This window comes from Mus caroli, unplaced genomic scaffold, assembly GCF_978045245.1.
Source record: "Mus caroli unplaced genomic scaffold, Mus_caroli_1 scaffold_15, whole genome shotgun sequence".
Lineage (NCBI taxonomy): Eukaryota > Metazoa > Chordata > Mammalia > Rodentia > Muridae > Mus > Mus caroli.
In genome coordinates this window covers 56401314-56421476 of record NW_028227270.1, presented here as the reverse complement: position 1 = coordinate 56421476, position 20163 = coordinate 56401314, and the positions used below count along the sequence as shown (strand labels likewise).

The following is a 20163-nucleotide window of genomic DNA, read 5'->3' as shown; positions in this document are numbered from 1 at the left end:
TCTTAACCGATGAGTCGTCTCTTCAGCCCCTTAAGCAATATTTCTTAAACATTAATGTGCATTTAAATCACCTAGTGATTTTGTTAATTAAGCAGGTCTGAGGTACAGCCCAAGAATGCACTTTTAACTAGCTCCCAGGAATGCCAGTTCTTAGTCTACTGATCACAATTTAAATAATAAGGCACAGCTCCCCAAATGGTGAGCCAAGGTGTGGTATGTGTGCCATAGCTGAGTTCCAGGTACACCGAGGCATTGATCTCAAACTCATGGCAACAAGAATGTCTAAGCTACCTTACAGCCTTAACAAACCTCCTCTTTTCACTTCAGGCTGTTGTTCCTATGTCATCCTCTTCTGTATGTGCATAAACAGGAAAAAGATTAAGAAAGATTAGAGCTAGGAGAGATACACCATAGGGACACTAACTGCAGAGCACCGCCTTAGAGACATGAGGAGCACCATAGGAAAACTGACTGAATGGACGCCCAATAAATAAGATTGTGCAGCTTGAGCTTCAGCTGTTGCTGCTTGGTGCTCTCTATGTTTATCTGAAATCTCATTGGCTCTTTAATAATGTGTAGGATATTAATTTATGTTCCTTTTATACCTATAAATAAACATTTATTCATTTAGAACTGCTCATTTGAGAAGCTCTGGAATGAGGTTCAAGTTTAATTACAAGTATTAAATTTGAATTGCTCCCTGTATATTTGGCTGGCATCTATTTAAGAACAAACATCTGTCACATGTGGTGGTCGTTACTAAAAATGATCCAATCTTAAAACTCATGCTAACTTCTTCATTCTAAAAATAGGATTTACACAGCAGTCTGTGTATTTTCTTAAATCATTTAGGTCTGAAGGAAACAATTTGGTTTCTGGTCTTTGATATGACACAATTACTTGAACTAATTCCTATTCTAGCTTAACCACTCGAGAAAAACATGAGGCTGCTCCTTAGGACCTGTTGTTTTGTGTACTTAGACTAGTCCTCATTACTGTTTCCTTAATCATGTAAGTGTTTTTTCAACCTATTATTACATGCATTTTACTTCTACCCAAAATGGCTTATTATGTACTGTATAATAATATGTAACAAAAATTTCAGGAGACAGTGTAATTTAGTGTTTAGAACTTTATATGATATATACAAAGATAAGGTAGTGATTATATAAGGAAAAGGTGTAACACATGCTTTGAAGATAGCCTAGAACTTGAAACAAGGATACATATCAACATACATATATTGAGCCTCACATTCTTTGGAGAAAAGAATAAAAAGTAAGAAAAAAACCAACTATAAATACGTTAGAACATAGAATGTTTCTCAAGGGTCCAGAAATTGTTTAGGAAACCCTTAAGGACAGAAAAGACAGAGACCCAGAGAGACTCAACCAGGGGGAAACTACCAGAAAGTCAGACACAACTTACACATTCTCATTGCAGTGTCAGCCACTAACACAAGAAAGGACTCCTTAGAGTATTAAATGATAGTCTTGATAGATGCCTTAGCATGTACTCTTCTCTGCTGCACACAATGAATGCAGTCAACAGTTGTCTATTCCAGAGTGAAAGCAACAAATAGAAACACTGAAAGTAAACAAGAAAGACAGCTCACGCTTTTTACTGGTATGCACAAGAAAGTCACTCTCAAAGCCCAGAAGTACATAACAAGCCATTTTAGGTAAAAGTACTTAGATTTTGGTAAAAGGACTTGGATTTGAATGTGTTGTGCTTATGTGCACTGACTCAGTTAGTCTGTGGTTTAAAATAACATTTATCCAGACCTCTGCTCCTTCATTTGGAACACCATATACAACCAAGTTTGGCATTTTGAAATTGTCTCATATACCTGGATTACATATGTACACACATACATACCATTTTATGTAGAAAATTTTACAGAAAAACAGCTCACGGAACTTCAAACTTGCCCAAATTTTCTGTTTGTTAACACATTCCATGTTTGCCTTCTCCTTCCTAAAGCTATTATTTTTCTTCTTTTTCTGGGCCATTTGAACTCATGCATCACAGGGTTTCTCAGAGATCATGTTTACATTTTACATGTTTACATTACATTATGAAATAGCAGTAGAGAGTACATCCATGTGGTGATGCTAAAGTGGCATACATCCTTAATGGCTCCATGGTTGGTAGTCTTAAAACTCTTGAGGATGGCAGTTCTAGGGTTTTACAGTAGTTGTCACTGTTATTAAATATACAGTTAGCTTGGTATCCACATGTTTATTATATACTTTAGATTGTAACACAAGGAATATAATAATTCTGCCAATATTAGTTTTTAATGTAATAATTTTAAAGAAGAAATGTGTATTCAGATGTCAACGTACATTATTAAACATTTATAATAATGTAATCTTGATTCAATGATAAAATAGAAAATGTAATATGCGTGCTCCAATGAGGTGGCCAGATTATCATTATTTCACCATAATGGCAACATCTGCAGGGAAATTAAAACAAAATCTCCTCCCTAAGGCTATCCAGCCAGCCCCAGCTAAAGTTGTGTGTATACAGGGAGTGCCAGGAAATTCTGACATACTGTTGGAGCAAACACTTCAAAAATATCTTGTGTTTTTCTGTTATAGCAACTTCACTGTGTGGTGGTTGGAAGTGAAAATGCCAAGCGATACTTTGAAGCAGTACAAGGATCAAAAGAACATCGAGGAGAGCTCTTTGGTGTCCACAACCTCTTCAAACTAAGGTCCCAAGGGTCATGTCTTACGAGAGACATCCTGGAGGTGTGAAGTTGTTCTGTGACCTCTTCAATAATGTTTTAAGTACAGTTTTGTCACTCAGGGAGTTTGAAATACAATTGGTATTTCCTTTTCAGAGAAATTTTTGGTATTCCTTCTCAAAAATACATGTTTAGAATTTCTACATTTAAAGAAGTGGGAAATGAATTGTACCTCAAAGCCAAAACTTACTCATGGATACTTATAGATAATACACATGCATTATGAGTCCAATCTGCATATGAGATAATATGACCTCCATGGCCATTTTCAGACAGACAGAGTTGAGAGGGATTTATTAGTTTGAAAACAGCTGTTGAAATTGAGAACTAAAAAAAATTAAGATTTTTTTTCCTAAATAAACAAAACTGTAAAATATGTTTTGATTAGAAGTTACAAAATACTCCCTGCGATGTACTCTCATGTCTCTGAGAGATTTTTTATTTTCTGTTCCCAATAAAAATTCCACACCAATATTTCAAACTCTCCACTATGTTCATGTTCAATACAGATGTTTCTTATTCTTCAAATGAGACACTTACATGGCTTTAAAAATTCCTTTAGTTCATTAATTTACCAGAACACTGAGAATATTGACCTGTTTTCCAGCTGATATTAGTGTGGAGATCATACAGCCCTGGAATATCACTCTTTTTCATCTCCTTACTACATAGATGATGAGCCAGCCAAGGAGAGCTCCAGATTATTTCCCTTGGCTTCTGGGACTTTGTAGTAAAATCTTAATTGTACTTCATTTAGTAAGCATCATAAATAAAGTTCAAGAAAAATTATTCCCTGTCTTTGAGCAATGGCAGTCTAGATGGAGGCGGAGGACATTCACACACGGGACATGTACTGTCAGTGTTACATGTTGCTCCAATAGTCATTCATGATGAGCACTGGCAAAGGTGGAGGACATTCCCGTAATGGACATGTGCTGTGAGTGTCATATATAATGTCAACATCTCTGATCCTTAAGGACGAGCATCTGTGGATGGAGAGAAGACAGGTACTGTCTGTGTCCTGCTCAGTAGTGTCTAGTGTTCTACATCACTAATGACTCCAAGTAGTTGAATTGCCCAATACTGTTATGTAGAAGATACGAATAGCACATGCACAAGTGACACAAGCTGGAGCATCATGCTTTGCACACTCAGCATTGAGATGCTTGGATGGGGCAGTATTATTGTGTATTCTTTAATTATGTAAGAGCAGCTGATGCAGGCAGAATTCTTAGGCAAATGTTTGACACTTGTGTGCCTTCCAACAGTGCTTTTAGTAAAATTGAACACAGGCACTAGTTTTGTATTCTGTGAAACTGAAAGAGTTTCTTACCTGGCAAATGAGAAAGTATTGTTACGAATGCAAACCCTCTTACACTTAGCCTGCCTTTGCTGGTTTTTGTTTGTTTGGTTGGTTGGTTTTGTTTTGTTTCTGTTTTCTTTTTTGGTTGTTTTCACCCTGTATTTACAGCTGTGTATATTCTTCCTTGTGGAAATTACAGAGGGAAGGCCAAGTGGAAGCTGGCATCATGACAGCCACAACATGGTTGAAAGGGGAACCTTCAGCACAAGAACTAGAAACAGTGAGTAACCAGAAAATATTGACTGTGACATCTTTTTCCTTTACTCTTTTCCTTCATTTTTCAGTATGAAAAAAGAGAAACTTCTAAAAACTCAGGGATACAAAGTGAATGAAAATAATTATTACAGTGATTAATATTTATAAAAACAAATTCAGGAGCAGTCAACCCCAAATTCAACATCCTGTGTTAGTGAACACACCAGCTTTATTATTTATTATTATTGTTATTGTTATTATTATTTTATTAAAGGACAAGCTAAATAGAGAAATGACCATTAGTGTGTATCAAAACCATTCCGTAAATCAGAGCGAGTATTGTATTCTTTAAGTCTGTGACCTTAAGATCTCATTATCATTTCTGAGACCCTATGCTGTCACCAGAGACCCTTTTAGGTGTAAGGTACAGGAAACATGAAGAAGATTTTTACATTGCTATTCTTGCTGGATAATTTGTTGGTTCTTGTTTTTTGGGGTTGTTTTGTTTTGTTTTTGAGATTTAAATTTATGTGAATTGAGTGGCCTTAACTTTTTTTTTTTTTTTCTTTTTTTTTTCTGTGTTGCAGAGTGGCCTTAACTTAAGAAACTCATTTTTATTCACCTATTTTTGTATGCATACCAAGTTGGTTCCTGGGGATCAGGTTCAGTTTGTTAGGCTTGGTGAAAGGTGCCTTTCCCTCTGAGTCATCTTGCTGGCCCAGGTTGATTGTTTTGTTTTGTTTTTAATTTAGATAAACACAAAAGTCAAATATTGGTAGAAGTTTTAGATAACTTTCCCAAAATCTCAACAAGTTAAGCCTCAATTTTAGGGAACTGAAGCTTTTCCTTAACTTGGGTTATCTGAAAAGGGAATTGGATATAATTTTGTAGCAAATTTTCTTCTTGAGACAGGGTCTCATATAGTCACGACTGGCCTTTAATTCCAGGTAAAGCAGAGGATAGTCTTGAACCCCTGATCTTCCTGTCTGTTTTTCAAATCCTTTGCTTTTCTTACTAAAAACATGCACCACTGCGTACAACTCTTCCCTTGTGTTTTCTAATGTTTCTATCTGCTTTTCATGTAGCCTAGAGACCCTGACTGTCAAGAGCCCACAGATGTTTGTGAGCTCTACAGCGACATCAGTGATGAGGAGTCGGTGGGCCATTCCCTGGGAAAGACTGATCAACACAAAGTCTCTGACACCAGTAGAACTCCAGGCTTCCCAGCACAGCTCACTTTGCTACAGTGTGGATTCTCTAAGTTGTTTGAGGCAAAGTATAAGTCAGGCCAGGATGGCGATGGAAACCCTGTCTCCAGTGACGGAAGTTCTGATGAGCAACCCATGTGTCTTTCTGCAGAAGCCAGACAGGCTGCTCGTCAAAAGACTTGGGACTCTGTTTGTACTTCAGAACATCAGAAATCAGATAACATCCAAACTCCAGATGAAAAATGTGTTTCTGATAAAAGTGAGAAGACTTTAGAACAGAATGTTTCTTCAGAATCTGATGATGAGACAAAGGATCACTGCACAGCTGGACATCATTGCATGGGACAGGGAGACACAGAGTCAGAAGACAGTGATGTCATCTTTCCTACACAGTATCCCACTCAGAGAACCACCAAGAACCATAGACGCTTTAAGCTGCTGTTAGGTGAATCTGAAGATTCTGAAACAGAAAACCCTGTGAAAGTAAATCATGGTGATGGCAGACAGAACAGTGGCAGAGGAAATGGACCAGTTTCATATCTCTTGTGTCTCAAGAACATGACCTCAAAATCTGTTAGGAAAAGAAAAGGTACAGATGATATTAGCGATGAGTCTGATGACATTGACATGTTCCCCAAGTCAAGAATAAGAAAGCAAAGAGCCACTACTTCCTTGAAATTTAAGAGAAAAAAGGAAAACAAAAGGAAACTTGATAATTCTCCTGTAACAGCAAAGGAAGCAAATCAAGTGTGTGCAGCAGATGGAGACCGTAGCTCTCAGGTTATTGAGGATTTTTCATCCTCAGATGACAATTTATCTGTCAGCCACTTGAGTTTCACTAAACTAAGTCACAGAACAGAAACTGTAAAAGATAAAATCAGCTTGTCCCCCAAGCTGCCTGGCCCAGATAAGAAAAATAACACTTTTATGTCAAGAAAACCACCAAGTTTTCTAAATGAAGGATTTGTCAGTCAAGAGCAAATATGCAACTCAATGGATAAAATATTAGGTAAATAAACATTCTGAAAACATTTCTCTAAATAACTGTTTTTTAAAGGTACATATTCTATGAGAGATTGTTCAGTTAGCCATTAAAACAGCTCTAAAATCAAGATGCTGCTTTGAAGCAGAAGTAATGAAGTGGCAGGATACAGGGCTGGCTACCTACAGGATAGAGAGTTGCTGTTTCCCTGTAATGCCCTTCCATGTGACCCACCCACACTCACCACAGCCTCTGTGTGCCAGACAACCAATTATTCTGATATGTATAGTCAGTCATTCCTTACATATATTGCCAAGGTTTTGTTACATGGATGTATATTCTGTGATGGTATAGTTTAGCCTTGTCCACTTCATTCATTTCATGTAGTCTGCAGTCTGTAAGAATCCTCCTCCATCCTCTCACTACCATAGAATTTACTTATAGTTTCTCTCAATGTGCATTTTGCTCACCGTTCTCAGCAGTCAGTCATGCTTGATGTCTTTATTACCTGTGAATGAGTAGGATTTCTGAAACTTCAGTGGTCATATATTATTTGTATGTATGTCTTTGTATTTTATGTATATACATATTACTTGTAATTACATATCTTAATATATGTTATACACTTATACATGTATGAATATATGTATACATATATTTATCCATAGTTGTACACGATGATGAATATACGTCATGAATTATTTATATTTTCATATTTATATTGGTAATTACAAAGTTCTCTTTCTTGTCTATATACAGAAATTGATTTAGTTATAATAGTCCATAACTGCTTATTTGTTTTGTCCCATACTACACAATAGTTAAAGGATGAGTTGACATGGTACCACAGTAAAGGCTGAAGGTGTGTCCATAAGAGAGCATTTGCTCAGTGTTATTACTACAAGAGCATCACTAGACACATTCTTTTAGGGTTTTTTTTTAAACATACCATTCTATTTCTTTCCATTTTTACAATGGATACATTGTGTCTAACCTGCCAGAGACATTGATATGTCTATACATTCTTGCTTTACTGCTTTGGTTTCACTCCCTCCTGGTGTATAGGTGACTAGAAATACTACAGTTGCTTTCCTTCCTGTGTAAATGTCTATATAGCATGTGGATCATCTGGACCTTGTTTTCTAGTAAATTTTTTTTATTTTAATATATTTTTTATTAGGTATTTTCCTCGTTTACATTTTCAATGCTATCCCAAAAGTCCCCCATACCCACCCCCCCAATCCCCTACCCACCCACTCCCCCTTTTTGGCCCTGGGGTTCCCCTGTACTGGGGCATATAAAGTTTGCAAGTCCAATGGGCCTCTCTTTGCAGTGATGGCCGACTAGGCCATCTTTTGATACATATGCAGCTAGAGACAAGAGCTCCGGGGTACTGGTTAGTTCATATTGTTGTTCCACCTATAGGGTTGCAGTTCCCTTTAGCTCCTTGGGTAAATTCTCTAGCTCCTCCATTGGGGGCCGTGTGATCCATCCAATAGCTGACTGTGATCATCCACTTCTGTATTTGCCAGGCCCCGGCATAGTCTCACAAGAGACAGCTATATCTGGGTCCTTTCAACAAAATCTTGCTAGTGTATACAATGGTGTCAGCGTTTGGAAGCTGATTATGGGATGGATCCCTGCATATGGCAATCACTAGATGGTCCATCCTTTCGTCACAGCTCCAAATTTTGTCTCTGTAACTCCTTCCATGGGTGCTTTGTTCCCATTTCGAAAAAGGGGCAAAGTGTCCACACTTTGGTCTTCGTTCTTCTTGAACTTCATGCGTTTAGCAAATTGTATCTTATATCTTGGGTATCCTAAGTTTCTGGGCTAATATCCACTTATCAGTGAGTACATATTGTGCGAGTTCCTTTGTGATTGGGTTACCTCACTCAGGATGATGCCCTCCAGGTCCATCCATTTGCCTAGGAATTTCATAAATTCATTTTTTTTAATAGCTGAGTAGTACTACATTGTGTAAATGTACCACATTTTCTGTATCCATTCCTCTGTTGAGGGGCATCTGGGTTCTTTCCAGCTTCTGGCTATTATAAATAAGGCTGCTGTGAACATAGTGGAGCATGTGTCCTTCTTACCGGTTGGGACATGTTCTGGATATATGCCCAGGAGAGGTATTGCGGGATCCTCCGGTAGTACTATGTCCAATTTTCTGAGGAACCGCCAGACTGATTTCCAGAGTGGTTGTACAAGCTTGCAATCCCACCAACAATGGAGGAGTGTTCCTCTTTCTCCACATCCTCGCCAGCATCTGCTGTCACCTGAATTTTTGATCTTAGCCATTCTGACTGGAGTGAAGTGGAATCTCAGGGTTGTTTTGATTTGCATTTCCCTGATGATTAAGGATGTTGAACATTTTTTCAGGTGCTTCTCAGCCATTCGGTATTCCTCAGGTGAGAATTCTTTGTTCATCTCTGAGCCCCATTTTTTAATGGGGTTATTTGATTTTCTGGAGTCCACCTTCTTGAATTCTTTATATATATTGGATATTAGTCCCCTATCCGACTTGGGATAGGTAAAGATCCTTTCCCAATCTGTTGGTGGCCTTTTTGTCTTATTGACGGTATCTTTTGCCTTGCAGAAGCTTTGCAATTTTTTGAGGTCCCATTTATCGATTCTCGATCTTACAGCACAAGCCATTGCTGTTCTATTCAGGAATTTTCCCCCTGTACCCATATCTGCGAGCTTTTCCCTACTTTCTCCTCTATAAGTTTCAGTGTCTCTGGTTTTATGTGGAGTTCCTTAATCCACTTAGATGACCTTAGTACAAGGAGATAGAAATGGATCAATTCGCATTTTTCTACATGATAACCGCCAGTTGTGCCAGCACCATTTGTTGAAAATGCTGTCTTTTTTTCCACTGGATGGTTTTAGCTCTCTTGTCAAAGATCAAGTGACCATAGGTGTGTGGGTTCGTGACCATAGGTGTGTGGGTTCATCTCTGGGTCTTCAATTTTGTTCCATTGGTCTACTTGTCTGTCACTATACCAATACCAGGCAGTTTTTATCACAATTGCTCTGTAGTACAGCTTTAGGTCCGGCATGGTGATTCCACCAGAGGTTCTTTTATCCTTGAGAAGAGTTTTTGCTATCCTAGGTTTTTTGTTATTCCAGATGAATCTGCTGATTGCTCTTTCTAATTCGTTGAAGAATTGAGTTGAATTTTGATGGGGATTGCATTAAATCTGTAGATTGCTTTTGGCAAGATAGCCATTTTTACAATGTTGATCCTGCCAATCCATGAGCATGGGAGATCTTTCCATCTTCTGAGATCTTCTTTAATTTCATTCTTCAGAGACTTGAAGTTCTTATCATACAGATCTTTCACTTCCTTAGTTAGATTCACGCCAAGGTATTTTATATTATTTGTGACTATTGAGAAGAGTGCTGTTTCCCTAATTTCTTTCTCAGCCTGTTTATCCTTTGTGTACAGAAAGGCCATTGACTTGTTTGAGTTAATTTTATATCCAGCTACTTCACTGAAGCTGTTTATCAGGCTTAGGAGTTCTCTGGTGGAATTTTTAGGGTCACTTATATATACTATCATATCATCTGCAAAAAGTGATATTTTTACTTCTTCCTTTCCAATTTGTATCCCCTTGATCTCCTTTTGTTGTCTAATTGCTCTGGCTAGGACTTCAAGTACAATGTTGAATAGGTAGGGCGAGAGTGGACAGCCTTGTCTAGTCCCTGATTTTAGTGGGATTGCTTCCAGCTTCTCACCATTTACTTTGATATTGGCTACTGGTTTGCTGTAGATTGCTTTTATCATGTTTATGTATGGGCCTTGAATTCCTGATCTTTCCAAGACTTTTATCATGAATGGGTGTTGGATTTTGTCAAATGCTTTCTCAGCATCTAACGGGATGATCATGTGATTTTTGTCTTGAGTTCGTTTATATACTGGATTACGTTGATGGATTTCCGGATATTGAACCATCCTTGCATCCCTGGGATGAAACCTACTTGGTCAGGGTGGATGATTGTTTTGATGTGTTCTTGGATTCGGTTAAAAGAACTTTATTGAGGATTTTTGCATCAATATTCATAAGGGAAATTGGTCTGAAGTTCTCTATCTTTGTTGGGTCTTTTTGTGGTTTAGGTATCAGAGCAATTGTGGCTTCATAGAATGAGTTGGGTAGAGTTCCTTCCATTTCTATTTTGTGGAATAGTTTGTGAAGAACTGGAATTGGGTCTTCTTTGAAGGTCTGATAGAACTCTGCACTAAACCCATCTGGTCCTGGGCTTTTTTTTTGGTTGGGAGACTATTAATGACTGCTTCTATTTCTTTAGGGGATATAGGACTGTTTAGATCATTAACCTGATCTTGATTTAGCTTTGGTACCTGGTATCTGTCTAGAAACTTGTCCGTTTCATCCAGGTTTTCCAGTTTTGTTGAGTATATCCTTTTGTAGAAGGATCTGATGGTGTTTTGGATTTCTTCAGGATCTGTTGTTATGTTTCCCTTTTCATTTATGATTTTGTTAATTAGGATGCTTTCCCTGTGCCCTCTAGTGAGTCTGGCTAAGGGTTTATCTATCTTGTTGATTTTCTCAAAGAACCAGCTCCTTGATTGGTTGATTCTTTGAATAGTTCTTCTTGCTTCCACTTGGTTGATTTCACCCCTGAGTTTGATTATTTCCTGCCTTCTACTCCTCTTGGGTGAATTTGCTTCCTTTTGTTCTAGAGCTTTTAGGTGTGTTGTCAAGCTGCTAATGTGTGCTCTCTCTAGTTTCTTTTTGGAAGCACTCAGAGCTATGAGTTTTCCTCTTAGGAATGCTTTCATTGTGTCCCATAAGCTTGGGTATGATGTGGCTTCATTTTCATTAAACTCCAAAAAGTCCTTAATTTCATTCTTTATTCCTTCTTTGACCAAGTTATCATTGAGAAGAGTGTTGTTCAGTTTCCACGTGAATGTTGGCTTTCTATTAGTTATTTTGCTATTGAAGATCAGCCTTAGTCCATGGTGATCTGATAGGATGCATGGGACAATTTCAATATTTTTGTATATGTTGAGGCTTGTTTTGTGACCAATTATGTGGTCAATTTTGGAGAAGGTGCCATGGGGTGCTGAGAAGAAGGTATATCCTTTTGTTTTAGGATAGAATGTTCTGTAGATATCTGTTAAGTCCATTTGTTTCATCACTTCTGTTAGTTTCACTGTGTCCCTGTTTAGTTTGTTTCCATGATCTGTCCATTGGTGAAAGTGGTGTGTTGAAGTCTCCCACTATTATTGTGTGAGGTGCAATGTGTGCTTTGAGCTTTACTAAAGTTTCTTTAATGAATGTGGCTGCCCTTGTATTTGGAGCATATATATTCAGGATTGAGAGTTCCTCTTGGAGGATTTTACCTTTGATGAGTATGAAGTGCCCCTCCTTGTCTTTTATGATTATTTTGGGTTGGAAGTTGATTTTGTTAGATATTAAAATGGCTACTCCAGCTTGTTTCTTCATACCATTTGCTTGGAAAATTGTTTTCCAGCCTTTCATTCTGAGGTAGTGTCTATCTTTTTTTCTGAGATGAGTTTCCTGTAAGCAGCAAAATGTTGGGTATTGTTTGTGTAGCCAGTTTGTTAGTCTGTGTCTTTTTATTGGGGAGTTGAGTCCATTGATATTAAGGAAAAGTAATTGTTGCTTCCTGTTATTTTTGTTGTTAAAGTTGGCATTCTGTTCTTGTGGCTGTCTTCTTTTAGGTTTGTTGAGGGATTACCTTCTTGTTGTTTCTAGGGTGTGGTTCCAGTCCTTGTATTGGTTTTTTTTCTGTTATTATCCTTTGAAGGGCTGGATTCATGGAGAGATAATGGGTGAATTTGGTTTTGTCGTGGAATACTTTGGTTTCTCCATCTATGGTAATTGAGAGTTTGGCTGGGTATAGTAGCCTGGGCTGGAATTTGTGTTCTCTTAGTGTCTGTATAACATCTGTCCAGGCTCTTCTGGCTTTCATAGTCTCTGGTGAAAAATCTGGTGTAATTCTGATAGGCTTGCCTTTATATGTTACTTGACCTTTTTCCCTTACTGCTTTTAGTATTCTATCTTTATTAATGCATTTGTTGTTCTGATTATTATGTGTCGGGAGGAATTTCTTTTCTGGTCCAGTCTATTTGGAGTTCTGTAGGCTTCTTGTATGTTCATGGGCATCTCTTTCTTTAGATTTGGGAAGTTTTCTTCAATAATTTTGTTGAAGATATTTGCTGGTCCTTTGAGTTGAAAATCTTCATTCTCATCCACTCCTATTATCCGTAGGTTTGGTCTTCTCATTGTGTCCTGGATTTCCTGGATGTTTTGAGTTAGGATCTTTTTGCATTTTCCATTTTCTTTGATTGTTGTGCCGATGTTCTCTATGGAATCTTCTGCACCTGAGATTCTCTCTTCCATCTCTTGTATTCTGTTGCTGATGCTCGCATCTATGGTTCCAGATTTCTTTCCTAGGGTTTCTATCTCCAGCGTTGCCTCACTTTGGGTTTTCTTTATTGTGTCTACTTCCCTTTTTAGGTCTTGGATGGTTTTATTCAATTCCATCACCTGTTTGGTTGTGTTTTCCTGCAATTCTTTAAGGGATTTTTGTGTTTCCTCTTTAATGTCTTCTACTTGTTTAGCAGTGTTCTCCTGTATTTCTTTAAGTGAGTTATTTAGGTCCTTCTTAATGTCCTCTACTATCATCATGAGATATGCTTTTAAATCCAGGTCTAGCTTTTCAGGTGTGTTGGGGTGCCCTGGACTGGTCGAAGTGGGAGTGCTGGGTTCTGATGATGGTGAGTTGTCCTGGTTTCTGTTAGTAAGATTCTTACCTTTACCTTTCGCCATCTGGTAATCTCTGGAGTTAGTTGTTATAGTTGTCTCTGTTTAGAGATTGTTCCTCTGGTGATTTTGTTACCCTCTATGAGCAGACCTGGGAGACTAGCTCTCTCCTCTGAGTTTCAGTGGTCAGAGCAGTCTCTGCAGGCAAGGTCTCCTCTTTCAGGGAAGGTGCACAGTTATCTGGTGTTTGGACCTCCTCCTGGCCGAAGATGAAGGCCCAAAACAGGATCTTTCCCAGAAGCAGAAGCCGTTGTTTCAGTAGTCCACACTCTCACCTGTGTAGACTACTTTTCTCGGAGTCCCAGAACCAAGCTGGCTCCCGAGGAACCTGAGGCAGAAGCCTCTCGGGCCGGGCGGACATCTGTGCTCTGACCAGGAAGTTGGCTGGTTGTCTGGAGCCGAAAATGGCGCCGCCTCAGAGGCTCTCCCTGTCCCAGAGACTGCTGGCCTCTGTATTCCACACTGTCACCTGTGCAGACTGCCCTCCGCGGAGTCCCGGAACCAAGCTGGCTCCCGCGGAACCTGTGGCAGAAGCCTCTCAGGCTGGGCGGACACCTGTGCTCTCTCTTAGTAAATTTTTTAAGACAGTATTACTGGTTTGTTTTTTTTTTTTCACTGCCACTCTTGTGATAATGTTTTGTGAATCCTTGACTGGCACTTTGTTGAGTATTCAGTACATAGCTTCATTTTCATTCCTTCCAATACCGTTGCTGTCCAATGGTTTTACCAGATTGTGTTTGTCTGCATTCCAAGTTCGTATTCTCATGTGCAATTGTAGTTTCCTCTTGGTCTCTCAGGAACATCTGTGCTGTTGTTAGTTACTTGTTCACATCTTTCAGTTGTTCAGATGTTCTGTCTTTGTTGCCTGTCTTGAGAATTCATCACTCTAAAATTAATTTTAATTTTTCATTTGTCTGGATTTTTTTGTCATTATCGTATTTCTTCTTCATGTTTCTTCTAGATTAGTCTTCATTTGCAAAGAACATTTTCTTAATGTCTAAGTCTTTTTGAGACATTCTATCACTCATTTCTAAGTTACTCTAATTATGATTTATATTGTTAATTTGTGTCTTCTTTCATGTTCTTACCTTATTTAAGATCCACTGTGGCTTTCATCTCTTTTTGAACCCGTCATTTCTGGCAAGGATGTCTCTGCTGCTTGGTCCTTTATTTCCTGCTTATTATTGAACCCTACTATTCTGCCCACTCTGATTACTCCCCTCCCCTCCCCCCCCACCACCACCACATTGCTTCTCTTTGTTTGGGCACTGGTTAGTGGGCCAGTGTGAGAATTTATATAGTAAGCTTACTAACTACAGTGCCTCCTGAGGCCTTCTTATGATCCCCTCAACTCTGGAGAGCAGAAGCCTTCCCAGAAGCTGCTTACCTCTGAGTGGCCCTTTGTGCCTTCTAATTCTCTCGGAATGTTGCTATCCTAGGGTCTCCTGTTCTTAGATCTGCCATATGCCACACCCTGTAGCTTTCCTCTTCCATAACACAGATGTGGATACTATATCGCAGGGTTCTTAACCTTCCTAGTGCTATAGCTCTTTTTTTTTCTTCTTCCTTTTTTTTTTTTTTTTGGTTTTTTGAGACAGGGTTTCTCTGTATAGCCCTGGCTGTCCTGGAACTCACTTTGTAGACCAGGCTGGCCTCGAACTCAGAAATCCGCCTGTCTCTGCCTCCCAAGTGCTGGGATTAAAGGTGTGCGCCACCACTGCCCAGTTCTGTAGCACCTTATTTCATAGTTCTCCACTGTAGCTCTTTAATACAGTTCCTCGTGTTTTGGTGACCCCCAACCATAAGATTATTTTCATTGCTACTTCAAAACTGTAATTTTGCTCTGTTATGAGTTATAAGTATCTGTTTTCCAGTGGTCTTTGTTGACCCCTGTGAAAGAGTCATTTGACACCCCCTAAGGGTTGTCAACCCACAAGTTGAGAACTGATGTTTTATAGTTTCTATTGGCAGACTGCCTCCACTGATGGTAATTTGGTAATTTAGGGCTCATGGGGTGTCTTGCCATCTAATTTTGTTTTCATGTGGTCCATAGATGTCTACTTGTATTGTCTAGTCACTATTTGAGTTCACTTGAAGATTCTGAGGGAATGAACAGCCCCTATTCAGACTGCTTAGTGATCATTTTGGCATTGCTTTACAAGTGTCTTACTTACTTCCCATAAATCATGTGGAGAACTATGAAATAAGGTGCTACAGAACTGGGCAGTGGTGGCGCACACCTTTAATCCCAGCACTTGGGAAGCAGAGGCAGGCAGATTTCTGAGTTCGAGGCCAACCTGGTCTACAGAGTGAGTTCTAGGACAGCCAGGGCTACACAGAGAAACCCAGTCTCCAAAAAAAAAAAAGTGCTACAGGCACCTTAATTGTTAAACTTTATTTATTTACACATTAGGCTTTCTATTATGGTTAAGACTCATTTAAATTTTCCCTATGATATATATGTATATTTTGGTACCAGTATTGACCCAATACAGGATTATCAACTGGTTTGTTTACTAGAGCGAAATTAGAAGCTTAAGGAATTATTACAGTGCTTTTAAAAATAATCACTTGAGCTTTGTAGCTGCAGGTGTCAGCAGTTGGAAGTAGTGGAATTTTATGTAGCAAGTAGATGTTTTCCTAACTACATGATGTAGCAGTATCTTGTGTTTTGTGCTTGGTGATTGCTGGGCAATTTAGGGCTAAAACAGCAGAGTGTTGAGGGCATTGCCAGGGCTGTTTGAGGGATATTTTACAGTCCTCAGTTCTAGCCTCCTCTTTTATGACCACAATTTCAAAATAAATTATTAGAGCCTAGAAGCAAAGCAGTAAAAAAAAATACAGCTTTTAAAATCTCTTTTAGATAAAAGCTATGAGTTAATTTTTTTTTTCATTTCCTAAAAAGCTCTCATCTTGACATTCTTTGGGCAGGTGTACAAAAAGGACAAAATACAAACAAAAAAACAAAGTCCCACCGATCAGACACAGTTCCCTGGTCATAAACCCATGATCCCTTCCATCAGTGCCATCAAGTACTCTTTTAGAGGAGCAGATAAACCTCCTTACATGCCCAAACATTTTGAAATTAACAAAGAAAAAAAAATCTATGGAAGACCATTAACCATGATTTTCACAGACAAATATCTCTATTTCAGATTTCAATTTAAAGTTTATTACTTAAATTTAACTCAGCAGCTCTTATATTGTTGAAAGTAGAAAGTCCTTTCTAAGTTGGCCTGGACCAATATATTTGAACTTCTTTTCCATTTACTTTTGAAAACATTGTGATAATAACATAAATTTTTTTTAAAGTTTCAGAATAAAGCAAGCAGTTAAGCATAGTGGTTTATACCTGTAATTTAAACAATACTCGGGAGACTGAGATAGAATTAGCATAAATTGTAGGCCATCCTGGGCTACAGAGTTAGCCTTTGTCTCGAGAAAACAAAAAAGATAATAATTTTAAAATAAATCAAGCATACCCAGGTGTCATGATGAACAGCTTTAACCCCAGCACTGCAGATTCAAGAGGAGGTGGATTTCTATGAATTCAAGACCATCCTGGTGAGCCCCAGGCCAGCCAGGGCGACAAAGTAAGGCACTGTGTGGAATTCGGAAAAGTGGAGCAGGAAGGCATACATGCACACATAGCTAGGAGACTGAAGCAGAAGAATCACAGGTTTGAAACTAGCCTGGCTACATAGCAAGACTGTCTCAAACAATAGAGGAAATAACAGAGAAGTATTTCCTATTCTTAGTGTGCCGTTGATAATAGAACCATATTGCTTCATAGTGATGAATTACGTGATAAATATTGTTGCCTCCTAGATGGTGTTCAGGAAGTGGCATATATCCACTCAAATCAGAATGTGATCGGCTCAAGCAGAGCTGAGAACCACATGAGCCGATGGGCAACACGTGATGTGTTTGAGTTGAAGCAGTTTTCCCAGCTCCCTGCTAATGTCGCTGTTTGCAGTTCTAAGGTAAGAAACGTTTAGTTTTTAATCTCATTTCTCACAAAAGTTTATCAATAGGGTCCTCTTTACGCCCTCAAAATAGCTGTTAAATCTGTTAAGAGACACACAGCTAAGTGTTGAAAAGCCATATAACATAATAGTTGTAATCACAAATGTTCGGAATTTGTGGTGATTTGAATGAGAATGGTCCCCGGGCCTCATATGTTTGAATGCCAGGTCCCCAGTTGTTGAAACTGTCTGGAAGGATTAGGAGGTGTGAGTAGCCTTGTTGAAGGAGGTGTGTCACTGTGGGCAGGTTCTGAGGTTTCAAATGATTCTAACCATCTTCAGAGTTCTTTCTCTGCCTCTGAATTATGGATCAAGTTGTGAGTCCTTAGCCTCTGCCTACCTTAGTTAGCACCTCTGCCTACCCTATCACTAGTCTGCCTGCCTGCCTGCCTGCTAGCAGCCTCCCTGCAGTGATGGTCATGGACTCCAACCCTCTGAAACTCTAAGCACCACATAAACCTTTTTTCTTTCATATGTTGCCTTCATTGTGGCATTTTATCACAGCAAAGAAAAGCAACTAAGACAAATTAAATGACAAACCTAAACTAAAATGCCCAATAATACGGAGCTGACTAGTAGTTTCACTTTTTTAAAATGAGCCTATGTCCCCAAATTCAAAGCAACCTCTAAGGGTTGTACATATTAAATCATAACCCCAAACTACTTCTCCTATGAAAGAAGAGAAGTATATAATTCAGTCTCTTCCGGGTTTTTTGTTTGTTTGTATTGTTTTGTTTTGTTTGAATCTGAAAGATACATACACAAAATTCTAGGCTTTCCTATTATCTTTTATGAAGGATTTTCATAATATTAAAGTAATAAATTCTGTAGATTTCTCCTATTTAAGATTGCTGTTACATAAATATAATTTTTTGTTTATATGTGGTCATTTTCATCAGAGGCTTTTAAATATGTATCCATTGGTGTATTCATCTAAAAGTTTATTGTTGTATGGGTAGGGGCTAAAAGTACATGTTGCATATAACAGTGATAAAATGTAATGTTGCTTTTAAGGATGAAGAAGGGGAAAATCCCTCTAAACTTTCCAGCTGTCTTCATTAGGATTCAGAATGTCTTAACAATAAAACCAGAGTGCAAAGTAAAACTCATGACTACAGAAATATGAGTTTAAAAGTTGAGGATTGAGAGAAAGATAGACTATGGATGGATAGAGCAATATATTCTACTTAGATATCTCTTTTTCCTAAGTTTTAAGATTTATTTATTTTATGTATATGAGTACACCATAGCTGTCTTCAGACACACCAAAAGAGGGCATTGGATCCCATTCATTGTTGTTCTAAAATGAAAACAGCCTAACTGTCCTTGAGCAGATAAATGGGTAGTGAAAATGTGGTACATACTCACTATGGAATACTACTGAACCATAACAAAAAATGAAATTGATACTCTGATATTTCAAAACCATCTTTGTAAAGAGCTCCTTTTAAAAGTTAGGATATCTGGAATGAAAACCCATATGTCTTGTGTTTCAGTTCATATCAGAAAGAAAGGTTTTAAATGTCTAAAGGAATGATAATGCCTTTATTAGAATCACTGTGTTCTTTTATTACGCAGACTGTATCACCAAACTTTACCATATCTGTGGTGCTATGTCAGACTCTCCTGTTTCTGTGGTGTGTGTGTCACAGAACTCTACCTGTGGTGACGTGTGTCAAGGACTTCACTGGGACTGTGGTGTGTGTCATACACTTTAACTGCACCTGTGGTGATGCAGTGCCTCCTTTCTCAATCAGCTGCATGTCCTCAACTTAAGTTTACTTAAAGTTTTCTGAAAAGAATGTACAAAGACAGCATTCAATTAAGGATTAATCACTATGGCAACAGAGATATGGTGACTAAAGGAGGAGGATGTATTCTCTCCTGAGTTTCCTGCCAGCTGTCATAGTCAACCTCTGCTGCCTGAATCCAAGCCAAAATATAGACTGTGACCAACTCTAAGAAACTATATCTGTATTTTTATAAATTGGTACAAGTATCAGACTATAAAAGAAGACTTAATCCCCTGAATTGGATGACAGACACTTGGCACTCCTGCCAGCTTTTGACAGAAAAATAATGGGTTGCTTTGTAGTAAAACCTGGATTAATAGTAAAGCCTTCTTTATATTATTGCAGTGTTCTGTAAATGAGAGAACTAAGCAAGTTGTCAGGCTGTGGTGGAAGTGTCTCTTTTATAACCAATGCAGATTTAAGTATTGTTGAGAATACTGTAAACTCAGAATGTTGTGTTAGCAGAAACTTTTCTGGTATATGTGTTAGACTGACATTTTGGAGATTACTTAAAGCAAGGATTTGTGAGCTTTGGTGGGTTTGATTGCAGTGTGTTTATACAGCTTGGATAAGGAGGGATGGACTGTTTAGTATGAGCACACTGTAGGGGAAGGAGCACATGCTGTAGTTCTGCGTTTCGGGATACTGAGTTGTCAATGGTATAAAGTAATTTTTACCAGCTTATGAGGTAGTCCAGGAGGGAAAGTTTATGGTTGCAGCATGTTAACAGAATTAACTCTTAGTAGGATTTTTCCTTAAGTCTATTTATTTTATCTCAATATTAACTTTATGTAGTTTTATCAGGTTTTTTTTCCCCAAGTATCAAATAGGATTAAGGTTTCTAAGATTGCTATGTATATGCATGAGGTTATTATGGTACTATTGGCATGAGAGGAGAAATATTGTAGGTAACATTCAGTTCCACAAAAACAGTGTGTCATCTAAGGGAAGAGTACTCACTTGTTAAGCAGGAGAAGGGCAAGCCAGTGCTATCTGTACACATAGCCTGTTCCTTCTTACAACC

General features: G+C 38.4%; 1 protein-coding gene across 1 annotated transcript in view; it reads left to right on the top strand.

Moving 5' to 3' along the window:
* The window catches only part of Ercc6l2 (ERCC excision repair 6 like 2), a 95035-nt gene that overhangs the window by 54917 nt on the left and 19955 nt on the right, over nt 1–20163 (top strand). Inside the window, exons 14-17 of the mRNA XM_021180506.3 lie at nt 2607–2759; nt 4258–4338; nt 5399–6530; nt 17150–17304. Coding sequence (XP_021036165.2) covers nt 2607–2759; nt 4258–4338; nt 5399–6530; nt 17150–17304 — 1521 coding nt within the window. The remainder of the gene's footprint in view (nt 1–2606; nt 2760–4257; nt 4339–5398; nt 6531–17149; nt 17305–20163) is intronic.